At 34.9% G+C, this 22,723-nt stretch overlaps 1 protein-coding gene across 3 annotated transcripts; it reads left to right on the top strand.

The window, feature by feature from the left end:
* Positions 1-1,921: 1,921 nt before the first annotated feature.
* On the top strand, positions 1,922-14,649 carry LOC128242637 (hemocyte protein-glutamine gamma-glutamyltransferase-like). Of its 3 annotated transcripts, XM_052959873.1 has the most exons (16): positions 1,922-2,050; positions 2,210-2,324; positions 5,812-6,039; positions 6,166-6,423; positions 6,545-6,669; positions 8,641-8,748; positions 9,011-9,185; positions 9,645-9,786; positions 9,971-10,074; positions 10,283-10,445; positions 10,847-10,956; positions 11,274-11,353; positions 11,546-11,747; positions 12,563-12,741; positions 13,224-13,351; positions 13,777-14,649. In XM_052959873.1, exons 2-16 carry the CDS (start codon positions 2,270-2,272, stop codon positions 13,913-13,915), a joined length of 2,196 nt encoding a protein of 731 aa, XP_052815833.1. In that variant the 5' UTR covers positions 1,922-2,050; positions 2,210-2,269; the 3' UTR covers positions 13,916-14,649. The 3 variants fall into 3 exon arrangements, with proteins under 3 accessions (XP_052815833.1, XP_052815832.1, XP_052815834.1); XM_052959872.1 differs by lacking the exon at positions 1,922-2,050 and having other exon boundaries at positions 2,057-2,324; XM_052959874.1 differs by lacking the exons at positions 1,922-2,050; positions 13,224-13,351; positions 13,777-14,649 and having other exon boundaries at positions 2,057-2,324; positions 11,546-11,766; positions 12,563-12,719.
* Positions 14,650-22,723: the final 8,074 nt, after the last annotated feature.

Below are 22,723 nucleotides of genomic sequence, written 5' to 3'. Positions count from 1 at the left end.
TACCTGACATTACTGGCCTTGTACATGTATAACGTATGATAGCACCGCAATTTGACAGGTTGCTTTGGCGCTAAATGTATATAACGTATTCGTAAATTCCTGAAAATTTTAAAATAGCCTTGTAATATTTTTTCAATAGAAAAACATAAATACTACCAATTACCATAACGAAAAACGTTTGAGTGGAATGATTTGATAGAGAATTATTTACATATTGTCAAATAATTAATTGCCGGCAACGAAAACTGAAATGAAACTGAATATAAGCCAGACGGGATATGTATTTATAAACTCACATGTCACCCGATAAAAACTAATTTAAGCCATTCATTTCTAATCTCTTAACTCTTAAACTCTTTCAATATATTACTGTAGAATATACAAGTATATGGCATTTCGTATCGTATATAATATAGATGATTTCAAAACTTACTCCATTTATGAAACACTTCAACGATACGTGCAAGAGTTTTTGTGTGAAACAGATAATTCAAACATCAAACTAATTTCATACGTTTATTTAAAGGTTTAATTTATATGTGTGCATTCTAAATAATTGCTTCTATAAAAGTGCGCATAACATTGTATTGTTAATGCATTTATTGATTAAATGGTAAATGGTATCACGCAGTCAAGTCATGCCGATGCATTCATCAAACGTCTCAATTAGTTGGCAATTACTTTGTCTGACCTCGACTACTTTCAAAAGTTTGAAATTTTTGTCTTTAACCGAGTTTTAAAAGCAATTTGGCCGCATGTGCAAAAATTCAACCAGGAAAATATTTATTTGTTTTTTAAATATTTGTGGTTTGGGCTGCGAAGATTGTTATTGATATAAAAACGGCATTGTGTTCAACACAAGGAAACAAAGTGGCTCTTATCTCATAAGAAAACTGAATCGTTCACTATGTCACAGTCACGAGGTAAACCCATTCCCGGTTCCCGTTCGCGCGTAAAGCTAAAAAGCACATGCCGGGTCCGGCCGGTGTGCATACTCTAAAGTACTGTCGACGATCTGTGAGTCGGTAAATAAACAGTATTCTTGGTTGAGTTATTGAAGAAAATTGCAAAAACGCGACTAGTTTGTGCTTGTTGACCTATTGCACCTTGGAGACAAATTCCGTCTGAACATGCATGCAGCGTATACAGTTGTTTTATTGAAAACATCTAATAGGTCTGAGCTCGTTTCCGTACATATGTCTCAATCCCAAATCTGCTAACCTTCATAACTTGTGAATCATAAAGATTGTATGAAATATTAAAATATTTAATATGTAAACATATACGACCAAAAGTAAATTGTTTGTTTATTATGTGTATATTAGCGTACAATAACACATTTTTAATGATTTTAAGTCCAAAAGATCACTTTAGGGCAAGAGCAATCGCTCGAATCAGATAGTTCGACGGGCCAAAAATGCAGACCAAAAACAAAGTAACTTTGGTCTTAAAATGAAACTAAATATTCTTCAAGATTTCGATTGGTAAAAAAAAGACTATGATTAAAAATACTGGTTTTTGTTTTTAACATGATCATGGATAATTAAACTGCTTAGTTCAGCAAACATAGTGGCGTGTCTACTCTTTTTGCAGCAATTTGATTTAGATATAGATTGCAAATAGATAAATCAACAACGACAACAACAACAACAACAACAACATTTAAGCCCTTTGATAGAGTGTAATTCGTAATTCTTTTTTTCGTGATTCTTTTATATTTCATTGTGTCTAACCTACTTTCAAAAGTTTCTGGATTTATAATTTGCAGGATCTACATATTTTTTAGCAGGCTTCTCATCGAATATATTCACGCATTTCGCCATCACCTTTAGTAGCGTCTTGATTTACATATTGCAGCATATTGCAGCATTGGAGAAATTGAGCCCGGCTTCTCAAAGCATACATTCATTTGTGCACAAAGGGAACATGATACACTGTATGGCCGTATTGAAATGACTGCATGTCATGCACACGCAAGCAGTAAGAACTAGCAAAGAATGATTTTCCGCATTTTGTGGTCATACTCATTTACAGTGAGGTTTACTTAAAGGTAGTGACTTCTATAACTAACGGAGTAAATATGTGATCGTTATTATGGAAATCTTAAAAGCTTTATTATGTCAAAATTGGTAGTGACTTTGGTGGATAAATATTTTTGAATATATGTGTTTATCAACTATTAAGATATATTTTATTTATGTGACGACAGAACACGCCAGGTGAATTGAGCTGGATTGTCAGACCGAGCGGTGGCCCTCCAACGGACATTATGTACGGCCTTTTTAACGGGAAAAGTAACATCATCCGCACTTCTGACACCAAAAGTAAGTCTTTGGTAATACAAGTAGCTGTTTAGGGCAAAGGGAAGAATAGGGAACACAAAAGTGTTTATAACCTATTTGGAGAATTTGTTCCGATCTTTTCTCTGCGGTTGTGAGCAACCGCATTTTCGACACCAAAAGAATGTCAATACAAGAAGGGTGTTGTCGTACCTGAGAGACGGGTGTTCAGCGTAGACTAGACACAAACATTTATTCAATATCGTAATAATAAAGTAAGCAAAACAAATTACAATGTTATTAAATCAAGGTAACTTATTCAATAGACCGTAAAACACATTATCTTTAAGTATTTGTTCAACATTGTTCGCGTACAGTACAAATGCCTAAGTGTTGCCAACACATAAGGACAATATCTACATGATCTGGTTCAGTGTAGTGGATGATTGATGTAGTCAATCGCTGTATAAACTACTCGTTTTAACGTGTAGTAATGTAATTATGTTAAAATGATTCTCTTATTCAAAATCCATACATACACATGTATAACGCTGTATAAACTACTCGTTTTAACGTGTAGCAATGTAATTATGTTAAAATGATTCTCTTATTCAAAATCCATACATACACATGTATAACAAACATCAATTTCGACTGATAAGCCTTTAACTACTTACTAAATAATGCATTTATGGAAAATATTAATTACTGATAATCAGATTGTAACCGTGTATTTTATAGCAGAAAGCACAAACATATCAAATGATTGATGAATGCTCACATATTTACTGTGGTCTACTGTAGTCTTATAAGGTAGAAATACCGTGTTTTATGCTTATTTCTTTCAAATTAAACTCAGGCTCCTTCAGAAGAACCATTGTTTTCGACATTTATGCATCCTTTTTGGAATACTAAAACAATATTATTATGTGGTAAATTTGGGAGTAAGAGTGCATCTTTGAAGCATTTGTCAGTTTATTTATATACACATACTAACTGATGCAAGTAACGTTTAAGAACGTATTGATTTTTTTGCAAAAGAGATTTGTTCTTTACGTATAATTATAATGCCCACTGAAGTATCATGGGTTTTCTAAGATATTAATCCCAAATATTGGCGAGGGCAATAACCCCTTCGATTGCGTTTACGTGATATATTGGATTTGTTTTCTGTACAACTCGTGTTTATGTCACCCTCTATTTAGACTTTGAAAAGGATTTTATTTATTTAAACAAAGAGACCAATTTTATGTTGGGACCAGAGACATATCCATTCAACACGCACGAATTCGCATGCACTGTAGTTCTTTACATGAACATCTGTTTTCAGATAATATCACTGGCAGCCCTGTATGTGTCTGTGGAGAAATCGAAGATTCCTAACACTATGTTTTACTTGTCCTCTATTTACCGACCAGTGAATCGCATTGCTTACTAGCCTTAGACCAAAATTTTACGTCGCTTTGCAACTTTTGCTATTTGGCGATAAAAATGCCCCATCATATGTAAATAAGACTATTTTCCAACGTGTACACACACAAATATCTAGTACAAAACGCTTTAAGCGCTAACATATACCGATTACGAACATTCCCACAATCTCTGAGTACTGTGAGTGACTACACCCCCTTCCCCTCTTCCCTTCTCCCCCTCCTTTCCTTGTCCTATCATTACTATCACCCCCCCCCCCCCCCCCCCTCCCCAACAACCGTGTATTTCTCAACCCACTTTTGTAAGAAATTATAAATTATATTTCTATAATTTCAGCATCCTACCATAAAATGGCGTAAAACTCATATTGTACAAGTTATCTTTGTATATTTCTATCACTTCGTACCAGCAGTAGTGTATCAAACAATTCCTAAAATATTTTGTTAATTATTTGTACTCACCATATCTCTAACAATGAAAACAGAAGAGAGACTTAGCAAAACCAATTATGGTTAATTCTCAATTCTGTGATTTATTCACTGTTTATGCGTTTTCATCACTCCTTATTTTGTATATATGTTATGCATTTCTGTAGCGCAAATGCTTATTTACTCTGTTCAATATTTTCTGCAATAAATACTGGTTAAACCAAACAAGGAGTACAAGACAAATTTAAATGTCTGCCTGTTAAAGTCATCACTGTCTTCAAACAACGCACCTTTGTTAAATTCTGAATATTAGAGGGGTTGTGGAACACTCTGAGTATGTGTTAATGTAAATGTAGCTGCACGCACATGGAAAAATTTAAAAGTCGTTTGTGAAAAATCACCTGTCACTTACAATAACGTAAACATATTTGTCAGATGATAATTACAAATTTGTTCAGCGGTCTTGTTCTGCTTCGGACACTGATTCTTTGAGTATTAGAGGTCCTCATGTTTCCGACTTTGATTTTTCTTGTATATGCGGTAGACTATATTCATCTTACATGTCATCAGTTTTTTACACATTATTTGATTACCTCTAGTCTTCATTTCGCAGACGCTTTCCGGTTGTTTGTTTTGCTCTGCTTATGTGCTGGTCCCGTATTCCTAATCTTATTCTTGTCATCCGAAAGGTGTTAAATATATATTTCGAATATTTAAGACAAGGGCACAAGTGTTTTATATTCCATTAAATTTACTCAATGTTTCACTTTTTTCTATACATATAGGTAAAAAAGTCTAAAGTAGAAAAAAATGTCGGTTTAATTTTACTACACATAACCGAAAAGACATACGCAAAAATGTAAGAAAGTAAAAACAATTAATCTTTACATAAAATAGTATCTTTACGGTCGATCTTTTAAAGAGGCTACATGTGATGTTATCTTATCAAGAGATCATAACACAAAGTCAATGGGCTTTTAACTCCCATACAACAACGGCACGGGTTTAAGGAAAATTTACATGTGTTAATTCTCTCCACGAACAAATAACATGAACAAAGTTGATGGTCTTTACACTTAGCACTGATATTTCGTTTGGAGCTAAGGGATGGAGTTTGTGCCAGGCACATGAATATACTGGTTTTGTTTGTCTCCTTTTTGTTTTATCGTTGCAGCTCATACAGAAATGGTATAGCACCCCCCTCCACCCCAACCGTAGCTTTTGATTAAAATGACCTAGAAAATTAAGCAATTTATTTCCGGTCCAAGAAATAGAACGTTATATCTATCCTTATATCTTTCTTAATCTCTGTGACACTCTAATGACCTATGGCCATAATACTTATTACACCAATGACCTATGGCCATGACCTCATGACACATTTACACCCCTTTACCACTTTTATGCTGTCGCCAAGTTGACTCATATGCATCACATTCAACCTATACGTACACGTGCTACGAGGTTTCGCAAACGAATATTAAGGCTCACTGCATTCTTTACATGAAAAGGTGGTGTTTCGTAATGTGCCTTTCAACGGGCATTTCATTAACTATATCGCAATTAAACTCAGGTACAGTTAGTACTCCTAAACGTTCGGAAAATGATCGGCAACTAGGGGTCTTCGGGAAGTGGAGAAATACATTTTATACTTAAAGGCAAACTTTTTTCAGAGTTGAAATCTAAGGATCCGGCGGATCTTCAAGTGAAGGAAGTGGCTCTTGATATCGTAAACAATACGAAAGCTCACTATACGGATGAGTTTGACATCACCAATCCAAGCGACCGTGCCAGCCGGAAGTTGCTTATTGTTAGGCGCGGGCAGGCATTCAAGATCAACGTCACATTTAATCGCGCGTTTGATAAAAATCAGGATGATCTCAGACTGACGTTTCAGTTCGGTAAATTGCTATTCACAAAATTGTAATTGTTGTCAAATATATAACAATATCACGCATGTTTTCGTTTATTTTAATTGTCTATGAAAGTTTTGACTTCTTTAACCGTCAATGCAACTCTTCTTTTAGGCAAACAGCCGAAGCCATCATCAGGCACGTTCAAGGATATCATTTTGTCCGAAATGGATGACAGGAACGATTGGGGAGCTTGGTTAGAATCAAGCACGGACAACGTGGCTTCTTTTCAGATTATGACGCCACCAACGATTCCCGTGGGAAAATGGAAAATGGGCATTGACGTCATCAAGAGAAAAGAACGAAGTTCAGTTACATTTAGATATGAACACAAGGACCACATTTACATTCTCTTTAATCCGTGGTGCAAAGGTAATACACTATATAATTTCGTTATCGTTTTTTTATGGTAACAATGTCCTTCTTGGGATTTTACAGATGTTTGTCGCTCTATGAATCCGTATTTTGAACCAGTGAATGTGTTTTATTTCAGATGACAGCGTGTACATGGAAGATGAAGACGGTTCCCTTCTTGGGGAGTACGTCCTCAATGACACAGGCAAAATTTACGTTGGCTCCAGTAAAAGTATTCATTCAACGCCCTGGGTGTTCGGACAGGTATCGATCAAAGATAACATCAAATTCTCATGTGTGCTATAAATGGTTGTACAGCATAATGCGATAACCTCTCGCATACGCCCCGAAGGCCATTTTGTGCCCAGCGTGTTCATCGTTTATTGTCGAGAAGACGTCTTAATTATGCTATGAATAGCATGTACATATATTCATATTTTTGTTTACATAAATGGACATGTATATTGCTATTCAATCGATAATCAATATTGTCACTTTCTTATCCTCGAGGTAAGCGATTGAAACCCCTTTCACGTTAACCTTCATTATTGAAATGTTTCAATTGCCATTTATAACATCATAAATCATTACATATATAACTACATATAGAAACAAAAATGGTCGGTATTTTTCGACTTTTTGCACCATATGCAATTCGGCCGGTGCATTGTGGGATTTGTGTTTCCATAATTGGCGAATGAACAAATCAACGTGATTTACATAGCACCGTTTAAGGTATATCGCCGCCATCTTTAGTTTGCATTATTCGTTTAAAAAAGAAATCGTCTGAATGATTGGGTGAAAAACGATTGTGTAATGTGTTGCTATAATATGACATACTTAAACTAACAACATGAATTATTTTTCATTTGGAATTAATAACTCGTTATCTGTGAGCGACGTCTTACATTACAACAATCACTCTAAATATTGTATTGATTGAAGGCAGTAGTATTTAATTGTTTTAAAATAAGTATGACATGATTTTCTATCATTTAACTCGAAGTCAATCGAAAACTGGGCTGTATTCGAATAGTAAACACGACATGTTGAGGCAGACATAATTAGTTATCGTAATTAAAAATAATGTTATTATTCTGGACAATAAACTTGAAGAAACCGTATTCCTGATGATGAATAACGTTGTGTTTGACATCGAATCGTTTATTTCTGACAAGGCTTAACTACAAGCCTGAAGTAAAGTTTCTGATCCACCGAAATATGTACGAAATGGTATGTTTTCAAATCGGTTAAGCAAGATTCAATCATAAACACACTTAGTTTTTATATAGTATATATGCACTGTGTTGTGTGTTGAGTTTTGCGCTTTTGTTCTGTGTTTCTTGTTTGTGATTTTTTTGTTTTTGTGTTCTATGTCTTTGGCGTTTACCCTGTGCCGTTAAACGGGGTTTTATGCTTAAACTTTTGGCTACTGTCTCTGTAGATTTTCATATGAATAAAAACAAAACGAATAGAAAATTCATACGTGTTAAAGACGTCATTTGAGTGGTTGCTGCTCGCCATTGAGCGATCACCTCCTAAAGATGTCCATAATGGCCCACGGGCCGGAGGATGATTACCGAATAATGGCAAGCAGCAACACACCATTCAGTTATGATCTGTTTAAATATAAGACGTCATGAATATTTAAATATGTAATTTTAAAAACAATTATAGCATTTAGCGCTCGCTGAAACAGCTTTTTAAATATGACATATTCTATCACCGTATATAAAACAATACTTCCATCCACGGTTGTCTCCCTTGAATAATAACTCGACCATGACCTGCTTAAAGCGTTTAATACGGTAGAAAGACCCATAATGGTCTATAGTACCTTTCATGTTGTAATAATATAACTTAAGCATTAACAATGTTTGTTTGTGCGATTGGCCTATATTATCGTATATATTAATGAATAATCCGCTTTTCTTACCTGTTTCGCATGTATAATTACGTGCCAAGTATTGATCTATTATATGTGTGCATCGGGAAGACGATACTCATGTTGTTTAGAACGAATTTGCTTTCTGGAAAGATTATATTCTTTTGGTGGATATATTGAAAATGTTAAACGAAAAAAGGCAACACAATATGTTTGATTTAAATCCGACATTATCATTCGAAATTGTACTATAAAACTAGATTTTATTTGGTCTGAAGGTTTGTGAGTATGTATCCGGCTACTGGAAATAAGATGCATATAGTGTATTTACGTTTTGCATGTCCTTGTAGTTCACCGGTGATGTTTTGGACACCGCCTTGTACCTTCTGGATTGTAGCTGGTTAAGAGATGAAAACAGGGGCAATGCCATATTGGTCGCAAGAAAACTCTCAGCCTTGGTAACATCATTGTGAATGGTTCATGTAGCAATACAGATCAACTCTTTTACCTTTATCTATGCTATTTCCTCCATGTGTTTGTTGACCATTTTGGACAATCGAAATTTCATAAAATAGTAATACACTTCGTAATCTATTTCATGAAGTTCACAACCAGGACAACGTAACGTTAAATCGAAATGAAAAAGTAAAATATACATATAGTCGAATGAAAAATATGCGAATGTGTGTCGTGGTAAATTGGTTGCACATATATTTGCAGGTGAACAGCAATGATGATAATGGCGTGCTTGTCGGCCGTTGGCAAGAACCTTATACGGGAGGAACACGTCCAACAACATGGGTTGGAAGTGTCGCCATTTTGAATGAGTTCTTCCGGAAGAAGAAGCCGGTGAAATATGGACAGTGTTGGGTGTTTTCGGGCGTTCTTACGACGGGTAATGTTAATGCAAAATTTTACAAAAGAATTTATTGACATTTCAAAAACATATTAAAAATGGTGACATAGAGTAAAAATTAACATCAAAAGAACAAATTTATCTATATACGCAATATTGTTTTATTCATATTTTGTTTAGAACTGTTGAATTAGCGTGTATATCCTTGCTATATATATTGCTAAGTATATATTTATCCAATTCGACCTGGCCCTTTTTTCATAAGATTAACTAGTTAATTTCATTAAGCAAATTTAGTGCTTAATTTTTTATTGTACCAAATAAAAATAATTGTGATTATCATAAAGATAAATTTTCTTTATAAACCCAAAACTCCTAAACATGTAAATATTACACACTTTATACCAAAACACAATTAGTGAGCTTATCTAAATCCTGTTATAATGGGATTAAGATGTTTCGAAAAATTTGGTCCAAATGTTGACCGCTTTTGTTTAGTTTGTCGAGCCATTGGTATCCCAGCCCGCAGTGTGACGAATTTCGACTCTGCACATGACACGAATGGCAGTATGACCATAGACCACTACGTGGATTCGAAAGGAGAAATAGTGAACTTTGATGATAGACCAGATTCACGCTGGTAATTAATTAGAACACAGCATTTGTGTTAATTTTGTAAATTTCTATTTTTTTTTTGTAATCGGTTATTGTACCATAACTGTTTCGAAGAAGCCTTTAGAAGGCGTACTGAAAAAAGTATTTGATTGAGAACTAAACTCGTTAGGTTTATGAGGTGTCTTTCAACAATAATAAGTGTATTTCAGGAACTTTCACGTGTGGAACGATGTGTGGATGGCGCGGCCAGATCTTGAGCCAGGATATGGCGGCTGGCAGGCCATTGACGCCACTCCCCAGGAAATGAGTAACGGTAATGTATTTTTTATATTCCTTTTCGTATTTTGTTCAATGATGTATACATATGCATTTTCGGGACTTTTTGCAAAGCGGTACTAATGAAAAACTTCATGGTACACGATCAACTCCTAAATGAATTTATTGTTTCATTTACATTCGAATTTCTTAACTTAAATTTCTGAAAACTTCTACAATATTTTGACTTTATTTTCTTACATTAGGATATGCCCAAATGGGGCCGATGTCATTGCGGGCTATTCGCGAAGGGAAGGTTGTAATGAATTACGACGGACCATTTGTTTTTGCCGAGGTAAATGCTGACGAGGTATATTGGAAGCTGGATGGAAAAAGAGGAACGAAGGTTATCAAAGTGAACACTGACAGGTTGTTTTTTTTAACTTTATTTGGTTTAGAATTAGTTTAAATTTAAAATATATTACCGTTTGCTGATGTTGTTCGTGGGGGATTATGTGTTGTGGGTGAAATCGGAGGGCCCGGAGAAAACCAACATGTCCGTTTTCAAAGAACAAAAATTAAACTGACATAAATCTATGCCGAAAATCGAACTCTGGACAATATTGTGAAAGGTCAACTACTGCGAAAACCGAAATATGTCTGGAATTGATCTGATAGATATAAAACGTGCACTCACATACACACTGTTTTCAGAAATGCGCATTTAATCTAATATAAATACCATTCTTAACCACAACATCTCGTTTTACATTTATTTCTTGTGTTAACTGAACTAGCTTCATGTAAGTTATACAATTATATACTTACAGCATTGGGAAGTGCATAAGCACAAAGCGTGTGCCAGGAACCAAGACACTGATACCCGAAGACCAGGATGAGGACAGGGAGGATGTAACACACCTTTACAAGTTTAAAGAAGGTCTACAAACCGTCATCATGGGGGAATATTGCTTTTACAAGTTAATAAAACATTGTTTTTACCCCATTTCGAATGTGCGGATTTCGCTGGGGGTATATTGCTTCAAATTGACTATAAAAAGGGTAGGGTCGGCGCCTATTCCGTAGGTAGGCTCGGGTAACCCGAACCAAATGTATTTTTTTTGTAGGCCTAACCATTAGTATTTTAACTCAAATGACCTGTAAGGAACACATTGAATGTCTGAAATGATTTTAATTGTGTTAGAAATTTCTGAAACAACTTGTCTTACAAAACATAAAACAAAGTTAAATATGCAGGTACACCAGAAGAAAGAGCCGCTGTGAAAGAAGCAATCACACACTCCAAGACCAAGAACATATGTGACATGGAAACTAAGGTGTTTTGTAATTAAATATAATGAACATTTACACTTACACTAATTGACGTAGAAACGATTTTAATTAAACATATCAGACGTATTGACGACTGTGTTTGAACTAAACAAGTTATCATACCATGTCATTAAGACCCCCTATCCTCAAGTAACTGCTCAAATACATTTTGATATCTGGCTATGTGTCTTTTTAAGGACGTGAACTTTGCAGTGATGGGAATGACTGACCTGTATGTTGGTCAGGCGATAAACATGCAGCTGTTGATGGAGAACAGGAGCTCCGACAATAGAACAATCCATGGCACAGTTGTGATAGGAACTACTTACTACACTGGGGTATTCCACAAGGAGTTACTTAAGAAAAAGTTTCGGAACACCATCGTGAGGCCGCAGCAACGTATGAAAGCTGCACACTTGTAATATACATTTTCCAAATACATTGCAAACGTCTTAACATAATGTTGGTTGCCATGTCTTGTAGATTTATGCCACTGGCGGAATGTTATTATTATGATGACCTGTAGGTTTAAGAGTTTACATCAGAATGTAATATTATTATAGGATAAAAGAAATCAACGTTCGATTGCACCAATCACTCTTTAATGTTTTACCTATTTTTCAGTTAATAAATAACAAGAAAATCAGAAATTATAAAGAGAAAATATGGAAGTCTCATCCACAAAAAATTAGATTCAAAATAAAATTCGCTAAATTATGGAACTGCACCAAGTGAAATTCTGGAAGCTGAATTATTGAGTATCAAATGACGGCATTAAACGCATGTGGATTTCTTGCACTTCATGAGCTACCATATACGTTGATTGTATCTTTGCATGCTTATGAATTTTAGTATGTATAATGAACACGAAGCTAGATTCGTATGTGTATCATCAAAAACTTTAAAATCGCATCTTGATTGCTTGTCTAGTTGGTAGGTTTGTTTATATTTTTTTTTACCTTTATTATCTTAAAACGTTAGTGTAACAACGCACACTATTTTTTCATGACTCTGCCTTGTTTTACGACATCAACAGGTCATTTGCATTTATGTTTTTTTGATAAACAGAAGTTTAGGAATATTCAAGGAGATTCTTACGTTGAATTTAAATCGGGATAATAGAACAATATAAATATAGCCTAATAATAATCAATTTGTTTTTGGTGAAAAAAAACCTCTTATTTACCAGACCTAAATATGATATGTATTTACAGAGGAAAAGTGTGAGTTTGAGGTCGATGACTACTATGAGCACCTGCTGGACCACGGCCTCTGTACAATGTCCGTCGTGTGTTATGTCAAGGAGACCGAGCAGCACTTCATAGAAAGGAAAACTGTCCGACTGAAATATCCAGATATAAATTTTACTTGCGGCATTGATGAGATGAATGCGGTAATTATTGTTTAAAACAGTAATAAACGCCATAAAGAGTATATGCAGGCCGCTATGTAAAACCTTGATAAGATGTCCACAGATTAGTTCGGTCGCTAGTTTGCACATTGTATTGAATTAGTATTGACCAATTAATAAACACGTTTGCTAACGTCGACGAAACCAAAGACCAGTTTTATATAATTCGGCTGTAGACCTTTTATACGGCAGTATTACCGTAGTACTGTTTTGATACAATCAAGTTAATAGCTGTCATACAATTTATCTTATATGAAATAGGCCTTAGTCTTCTTTTCAGAAAACTTCTTTTTAAGTTATTTCGGCAATTCAAATTAAGATTTGCATTATAAATCTTACTGAATATACTGCTGTAACGTGCTTTTACATAATATGTTTTAAACGCAAATACAAACAACCGATCAGCGACTTTGTTACACGTTTCTCATAAAGGATTTAAGACAAGTCATTGAGTTACCTTTCAGGTGCAGCTTCTCGGAAAAAAGACCCATGCAGAGGTATATTTCGAGAACCCACTTCCTATTGCACTTACCAAATGTGAGCTCCGAGTTGAGGGACCAGTACTACTGAAGCCAGTCATCTGCAAACAACCGTAAGCTCTTTCCACATTACACTTTAGAAGGTACACGTTTCCTCACCTACAATGTACAGTGAGATATTACCACATTACTCTGTTAAAAGTACTAAACATATTCCCGCATCTACACATAACTTTGCAGATAGTTTTAAACATGTTCAACAAACAACAGTTAGCTCTTAAAGCAAAGATCCGTAGAAAGTGCTCGCCACGTTCTGTCACTTACAAACAAGCGTGAGTGCCTGAATCATTTATTATGAGTTGAACATGTCGGTATTTTTTTTGGCCACATTAATTGTGTCATACTGCAGGATTCAAGTTCTTACTTCTTAGGTTTAAGGTTGTTTGATATACTGGGATATTAGACACATTAGGTTTGAAAAGGACTAGCATGTTTATTAAAGGTATGAGCATTTAATTATATTTTTCCTTTATCGCAGGAATGTCGTGCCGAAGGGAAAGTTCAAAACGACAATTACTGTGGTCCCCACGAAGATCGGTAAGAGGGATATCGTCGTGTCCTTTAACTGTCAGCAGCTCCCTGGCTGGAAAGCGACTAAAACAATCACTGTGACGTAGACAAAACACGTATAGAGGCATTCACCGTGCACGGTTATATGACGTCAGATGTTTTGCAAAGATTTTGAATGTTTCGCACTGGACATGTAGTAACATTTTGTTTGTTTTGAAATGTGTTCGATTATTTTTTTGTTATATTTTCTGTTTTTATCTTTAGACATTTTTTTCCTTTCGACACAGGCTCTTTTAAGAAGTATTAGTTATGCTTTGTTGGAAAGGTACCCGTTTATCATCATTGCAATACCAAACATGTTTAATTCATTCTCTCTTATAAAGATCTTATAATCTTGTTCATACAGTTCTGTCGTTTCATTATTACACTGCACCCTAGACGGCTACAGTAAGCTATCACATTTATATATAACTATACACCCTAGACGGCTACAGTAAGCTATCACATTTATATATAACTATACACCCTAGACGGCTACAGTAAGCTATCACATTTATATATAACTATACACCCTAGACGGCTACAGTAAGCTATCACATTTATATATAACTATACACCCTAGACGGCTACAGTAAGCTATCACATTTATATATAACTATACACCCTAGACGGCTACAGTAAGCTATCACATTTATATATAACTATACACCCTAGACTGCTACAGTAAGCTATCACATTTATATATAACTATACACCCTAGACGGCTACAGTAAGCTATCACATTTATATATAACTATACACCCTAGACGGCTACAGTAAGCTATCACATTTATATATAATTATACACCCTAGACGGCTACAGTAAGCTATCACATTTATATATAACTATACACCCTAGACGGCTACAGTAAGCTATCACATTTATATATAACTATACACCCTAGACGGCTACAGTAAGCTATCACATTTATATATAATTATACACCCTAGACGGCTACAGTAAGCTATCACATTTATATATAACTATACACCCTAGACGGCTACAGTAAGCTATCACATTTATATATAACTATACACCCTAGACGGCTACAGTAAGCTATCACATTTATATATAACTATACACCCTAGACGGCTACAGTAAGCTATCACATTTATATATAACTATACACCCTAGACGGCTACAGTAAGCTATCACATTTATATATAACTATACACCCTAGACGGCTACAGTAAGCTATCACATTTATATATAACTATACACCCTAGACGGCTACAGTAAGCTATCACATTTATATATAACTATACATCCTAGACGGCTACAGTAAGCTATCACATTTATATATAACTATACACCCTAGACGGCTACAGTAAGCTATCACATTTATATATAATTATGTGTTGGATGCGTGTTATAAATGTTTTACTTTTACTTTACGATCGATAATACATTTGCTTGTAATACATTGGCTTATAAAACATTTGCTTGTAATTCTTTTGCTTTGAATACATTTGCTTGTAGTACATTTGCTTGTATGACATTTGCTTGTAATACATTTGCTTGTAGTACATTTGGTTGTAGTACATTTGGTTGTAGTACATTTGCTTGTAATACATTTGCTTGTAATACATTTGCTTGTAGTACATTTGCGTGTAGTACATTTGCTTGTAATACATTTGCTTGTAACACATTTGCTTGTAATTCTTTTGCTTTGAATACATTTGCTTGTAATACATTTGCTTGTAATACATTTGCTTGTAGTACATTTGCTTGTAATACATTTGCTTGTAGTACATTTGCTTGTAGTACATTAGCTTGTAGTACATTTGCTTGTAGTACATTTGCTTGTAATACATTTGCTTGTAATACATTTGCTTGTAATACATTTGCTTGTAGTACATTTGCTTGTAATACATTTGCTTGTAATACATTTGCTTGTAATACATTTGCTTGTAGTACATTTGCTTGTAGTACATTTGCTTGTAGCACATTTGCTTGTAGTACATTTGCTTGTAATACATTTGCTTGTAGTACATTTGCTAGTAGTACATTGGCTTGTTATACATTTGCTTGTAGTACATTTGCTTGTAGTACATTTGCTTGTAGTACATTTGCTTGTAGTACATTTGCTTGTAATACATTTGCTTGTAATACATTTGCTTGTAATTCTTTTGCTTTGAATACATTTGCTTGATATACATTTGCTTGTTATACATTTGCTTGTAATACATTTGCTTGTAGTACATTTGCTTGTAGTACATTTGCTTGTAGTACATTTGCTTGTAGTACATTTGCTTGTAGTACATTTGCTTGTAGTACATTTGCTTGTAATACATTTGCTTGTAATACATTTGCTTGTAGTACATTTGCTTGTAGCACATTTGCTTGTAGTACATTTGCTTGTAGCACATTTGCTTGTAGTACATTTGCTTGTAATACATTTGCTTGTAATACATTTGCTTGTAATTCTTTTGCTTTGAATACATTTGCTTGATATACATTTGCTTGTTATACATTTGCTTGTAGTACATTTGCTTGTAGTACATTTGCTTGTAGCACATTTGCTTGTAGTACATTTGCTTGTAGTACATTTGCTTGTAGTACATTTGCTTGTAGTACATTTGCTTGTAGTACATTTGCTTGTTATACATTTGCTTGTAGTACATTGGCTTGTAGTACATTTGCTTGTAGTACATTTGCTTGTAGTACATTTGCTTGTAGTACATTTGCTTGTAATACATTTGCTTGTAGTACATTTGCTTGTAGCACATTTGCTTGTAGTACATTTGCTTGTAATACATTTGCTTGTAGTACATTAGCTTGTAGTACATTTGCTTGTAATACATTTGCTTGTAATACATTTGCTTGTAGTACATTTGGTTGTAGTACATTTGGTTGTAGTACATTTGCTTGTAATACATTTGCTTGTAGTACATTTGCTTGTAGTACATTTGGTTGTAGTACATTTGGTTGTAATACATTTGCTTGTAGTACATTTGCTTGTAGTACATTTGCTTGTAATACATTTGCTTGTAATACATTTGCTTGTAGTACATTTGGTTGTAGTACATTTGGTTGTAGTACATTTGCTTGTAATACATTTGCTTGTAATACATTTGCTTGTAGTACATTTGGTTGTAGTACATTTGGTTGTAGTACATTTGCTTGTAGTACATTTGCTTGTAGTACATTTGCTTGTAATACATTTGCTTGTAATACATTTGCTTGTAGTACATTTGGTTGTAGTACATTTGCTTGTAATACATTTGCTTGTAATACATTTGCTTGTAATACATTTGCTTGTAGTACATTTGCTTGTAGTACATTTGCTTGTAGTACATTTGCTTGTAATACATTTGCTTGTAATACATTTGCTTGTAGTACATTTGCTTGTAGTACATTGGCTTGTAATACATTTGCTTGTAGTACATTTGCTTGTAGTACATTTGCTTGTAGTACATTGGCTTGTAATACATTTGCTTGTAATACATTTGCTTGTTTCAATTTTGAATGTAATACTTTCGCTTGTAATACATTTGTTTGTAATATAATTTCATTTAAACCAGTAGCATGTAATAAATTGGCTCGTAATACATTGGCTTGTAATCTGCACGCTAGTGAACTTCTGATAGAACTTTGTTCAAATGCGCATGCCTCTCCTGTTTTATATTGTATATCATTCGATGTGCCTTTGATGTTTATGTATTAAAATTTCCTTTTACAAAATTCTTATTTGGTTTCTTTATATAGCATAGTTTTTTCGGATTTTGTGTTAGATACTTGAAGATGTATACTCTTCTAATTTTAACAGCGTTTTACAACAACTGATTTACACACTATGTTTGGTGGCTATGCTTATGAACCGAATTCGTATTTTATATTCATTACGACTTTAAAACAAGAATGATTACTCAATGGTCAAAATTAAACAAAATATTGTACTACATTTGTATAATGAATCTTTTTTATGGAAATAGTTATATAAAATAAAAATGCCAACATGTACTCCAGATTCAAGTTCAAACTATTTATTTGTGTAACTTAAAAATTCGTCTCGTTACATGATACAATAACAAAAAGTGAAACATATATACATTCGGCATGTACGTGAAGTTAGCGGCCTAGCGGCCTAGCGGCCTAGCGGCCTAGTGGCGTGAAGTTAGCGGCCTAGCGGCCTAGCGGCCTAGCGGCCTAGCGGCGTGAAGTTAGCGGCCTAGCGGCCTGGCGGCCTAGCGGCCTAGCGGCCTAGCGGCGTGAAGTTAGCGGCCTAGCGGCCTAATATAGTATCTTATTTCAAAGTAGGAATATATGCCTTTTCTTCTAAACAATGATAAATTAAATGTTTTTGTGCACGAAATATCAATTTCAAGCGATTTTCAACAATTTTTTCAAAAAAGTTTATCAAACATTTTTCTATTTTATAGCATGCAAACATGCCTGCTCTGCTAACAAACTGATATATTTGCTGTTTATATGCACCAATCATCAGTCTGAAACGATTTTCAACATTTTTTTCAAAGAGGTCGATCAAGCGATCTAGCGGCCTAGCGGCCTAGCGGCGTGAAGTTAGCGGCCTAGCGGCCTAGCGGCCTAATATGGTATCTTATTTCAAGGTAGGAATATATGCTTTTTCTTCTAAACAATGATAAATTAAATGTTTTTGTGCACGAAATATCAATTTCAAGCGATTTTCAACAATTTTTTCAAAAAAGTTTATCAAACATTTTTCTATTTTATAGCATGCAAACATGTCTGCTCTGCTAACAAACTGATATTTTTGCTGTTTATATGCACCAATCATCACTCTGAAACGATTTTCAACATTTTTTTCAAAGAAGTCGATCAAGCGATCTAGCGGCCTAGCGGCGTGAAGTTAGCGGCCTAGCGGCCTAATATGGTATCTTATTTCAAAGTAGGAGTATATGCTTTTTCTTCTAAATAATGATAAATTAAATGTTTTTGTGCACGAAATATCAATTTTAAGCGATTTTCAACAATTTTTTCAAAAAAGTTTATCAAACATTTTTCTATTTTATAGCATGCAAAATGTTGAAAATCGCTTGAAATTGATATTTCGTGCACCAAAACATTTAATTTATCATTATTTAGAAGAAAAAGCATATATTCCTACTTTGAAATAAGATACCATATTAGGCCGCTAGGCCGCTAGGCCGCTTACTTCACGCCGCTAGGCCGCTAGGCCGCTAGGCCGCTTACTTCATGCCGCTAGGCCGCTAGGCCGCTAACTTCACGCCGCTTGGCCGCTAGGCCGCTAGGCCGCTAACTTCACGTACATGCAATCGGCGTGAAAAGTTGTAATAATATGCATGTAAGCATATAATGAATCACAACAATCAGAATGGATCTAAATTAATATGACGTAAGCAAAAATATGACGCCATATTTTCTTGTAACTAAGGTTCCCCTGTTGGGATGTGTATACAAAACAAGGGTTACTATTAAGGTTATTTACATTTGATTTTCGTGTAAAACCAGGCGCGTAGCTGACTGTACGCAAATACGCAGTTGCGTAATGAAATTTTGACAGGTCGAAGTTTTTGTCATACCAAAACCCCCGAATTTGAATTACAATTTGAAGGCGGGTAAGGGTGAAGGGGTTAATGTGCTGTCCGTCAATGACTCTGTTAAACATTTACCGTGAAAAGGACATTAATGTCAGGCGAGTAATGGACTAGTTCGCACAACAGAAAGACCGGCGATTAGCTTTCTTGTTCAGAGTTTAAACTCTGCCTACTGTGTAGTACTATGACGTCGTAAATGTGCTTACAAAATTTCATTGTGAAGTGGGATCTTAGTTGTATACATAACTGAACTGAGATTAAAATCGTAATGAGACCCACAGTCGGGCAGATTATTCGGGGTTTGCTTTTGTATCAGTACATGTGCATAGAAAAATTTCCATTGAAATTTACTAACGGGTAAATATGTTACATATAAAGTAGAAATATAATGCCAAAAGGGTGGAACTACAAACTTTTAATGACAATAAAATTAGAATATTGGCAAAAACAAACATGTTTTTATTTCAATTTTAATTGCAAAATGCGTTAACTAGGCTATATTTAAAGACAAAAAATATCGCGGGGGAGGCCCGAACCCCCACTAAATGGAGGAGGCGACCCCCTCCCACACCTACCCCCAGGGCATCGACTGCAAATTCCCAAATTGGCCATAGCTACGCGCCAGAAAACATATTTGATATGATGCCCACAACATATCGTCGCTTGAATTCCATACTGTTTTAAGTCGGTTTATGGGTTATTTTTAAATTTTTAAGTCATTAAAATTGTTTTTTCAAGCCCTTTCATTTGGTCTAACTATTATGTTTATTTTACATTCCTTTCCGTTCTATCTCAAAATCTCCCGCTCTCATAACTTCCAGACTGTTCCGAATTGTTGTAACAGTCTTGAATTGTCCAATGAAATCAAGGTGTCAATGACACGTGATTCATTTCTTTAACAAATCAAAAATGCTTAAAAGTTAGAACAGTCTGGAACACTTGACAAACACACTTGATAAAAAAATGCATGTACGATATCACATACACAAACTGTTCTATCTCAATTAGAACAGTTTGGAAATCATTGAACTTAACAAAAGCGTGACATTTGTGGTCATTTTCGTTTTTATAAAAGTAATTATTCTAAAAAATAATTCACTGCATGTTAATGATTTTTCTATATCGTCGACACATTTCATTTTAAAAAATCTGTAAAAATTTGGTAAAATTACGTTTACAAACAAAAAAGTTATAACAACTTTAAACTTTAAACGTAATTTTGTCAAAACACTAACAGATGCTGTTAGAACAGTATGGAGTTCAAGCGACGAGATATCTAAACACTTTAAGACTCATTTCTGCTTGTCGCTGTTCTTTTGTTACCGGAGGTTTAGCGATGGTTTTGTAATTTGACGATGGGCTGCGAGCACATTATTACGGAGATAGATATTCATAAGATTTAATACATCGGTTGTCAAGTATGACATGGCCTATAAAATACATACGTATAGAGTTATGTCGACGGAAAAATTGACATAATGAATCAATGAAAATGGCAAAACAATGGAAATGGATAAATAATGAAAACGTACCTGACATATAGATATATTGTATATTCTGAAGAAGTTAGAACATCAGTTGAAAAGAAAAATACCATGTTGTTAAATAGGTGATTTCATGTTGACCAAGTTTTTTGTCCGATGTCAGCAGTATTGGCCTGAGCACGAAGGTTACCCCGTGGTACTTTCATCAGCATATGCAACAGTGGTGTGCACCCGGTTACATTGAAGTCACTGACGTAAAAAACAACCTATACATCTGTTATTATCTCCAAGTGTTTGTATGGCTGCGAGCTGTGGTCAAGAATTTAGTCGTCAGATTTACTGAATCTGGAATGAGCGTTCAGATTTTGTGCTAAATATATGCAGTCACTGCGTAGAAACAGTAATACTGATTGGTCACTATAGCAATAGTAATTGCGCCAAATAAAATGTTCTTTGATTTGAGGAAATTGCAATCTTTTCGACAACTGTGTCGTTTACCAAACAAGTATCTAGCTTAACAAGTGTTTGATTTTAGAATGTGCAAGTATATTGGCTATGGCAACCAAGTAAGGCAAACTATTCCAGAAAAACTGGCGCAACTTTATGGATATTATCAAGGAGACCCTTCAATCATCCCACCTGTGTGGCAAGTGAATGTGCGTGTTGTGCACAATTTTTGTCAAATAACTTCATTCAGCGTTGTTGTATGCGTTAGTTTGACTGTAATAATTATTGCCAATATACTTTGTTTTTGCCCATCCTTAATACCTGTTAGACTTAAAGTGCTGCACGACATGACATTAGTACACTTAATGATTTACGTATGGAAAGTCCCATACCAAATGCGTTCAATTGTTAACTCTAGTAGCAAAGGGAATAAACAATCGTCAATCAATGATGTGCATCTTTCTAAAACCATACGTAGCATGTGCAATTTATAGTTCATAAAGCTGATTTTAAACAAAGAATGCTGTGATTATCTACACCCTGCTTAAGTAGTAATTTCACTAATTTGATGTTTTTTTCGAGCTAAATTTGCGTTAGTGTGTATGTATGCTTAATTGGTATCTTAAGCTAATATTATTTGTGCTAATAACTGATATATATTTCCAATGTTATGAAATGTGATATAATTGTGCATATTGCTATCTTATGGCATTGTTAGTTGTGCTCTTCATTGGCATGGATAATATATCACTCTGAGATCGTACGCTTTGAGCTAATGCATTGTCAGATGTATGTCCAAATTTTGCACATTTTGAGTTGGTGTCCTATTATAAGTGTGTTTGTGCTTTAGTCCTGGCATAACATATATGGTAAAACTAGGTCAACGCCCAAAATGAGCTGAAATGGTGAGCTTCTTGTACAGTATCATACTACAAGAGGGATGGCAATTTCTCCATGCTATATCATACTACAAAAGGGATGACAATTTCTCCATGCTATATCATACGACAAGAGGGATGGCAATTTCTCCATGCTATATCATACTACAAGAGGGATGGCAATTTCTCCATGCTATATCATACTACAAAAGGGATGACAATTTCTCCATGCTATATCATACGACAAGAGGGATGGCAATTTCTCCATGCTATATCATACTATAAGAGGGATGGCAATTTCTCCATGCTATATCATACTACAAGAGGGATGGCGATTTCTCCATGCTATATCATACTACAAGAGGGATGGCAATTTCTCCATGCTATATCATACTACAAGAGGGATGGCAATTTCTCCATGCTATATCATACTACAAGAGGGATGGCAATTTCTCCATGCTATATCATACTACAAGAGGGATGGCAATTTCTCCATGCTATATCATACTAGAAGAGGGATGGCGAT

The sequence above is a fragment of the Mya arenaria genome, chromosome 8 (genome assembly GCF_026914265.1).
Source record: "Mya arenaria isolate MELC-2E11 chromosome 8, ASM2691426v1".
Taxonomy (NCBI): domain Eukaryota; kingdom Metazoa; phylum Mollusca; class Bivalvia; order Myida; family Myidae; genus Mya; species Mya arenaria.
The sequence above is the reverse complement of the archived record's forward strand: the minus strand, read 5'-3'. Positions and strand labels throughout refer to the sequence as shown.

Coding starts and splice junctions, on each gene's coding strand:
- LOC128242637 (XM_052959873.1), top strand. CDS start 2,270: ATGTACGGCCTTTTTAACGGGAAAAGTAACATCATCCGCACTTCTGAC. Junction 6,670..8,640: donor CGCCCTGGGTGTTCGGACAG/GTATCGATCAAA, acceptor ATGTCCTTGTAG/TTCACCGGTGATGTTTTGGA. Junction 12,742..13,223: donor GCATTGATGAGATGAATGCG/GTAATTATTGTT, acceptor GTTACCTTTCAG/GTGCAGCTTCTCGGAAAAAA.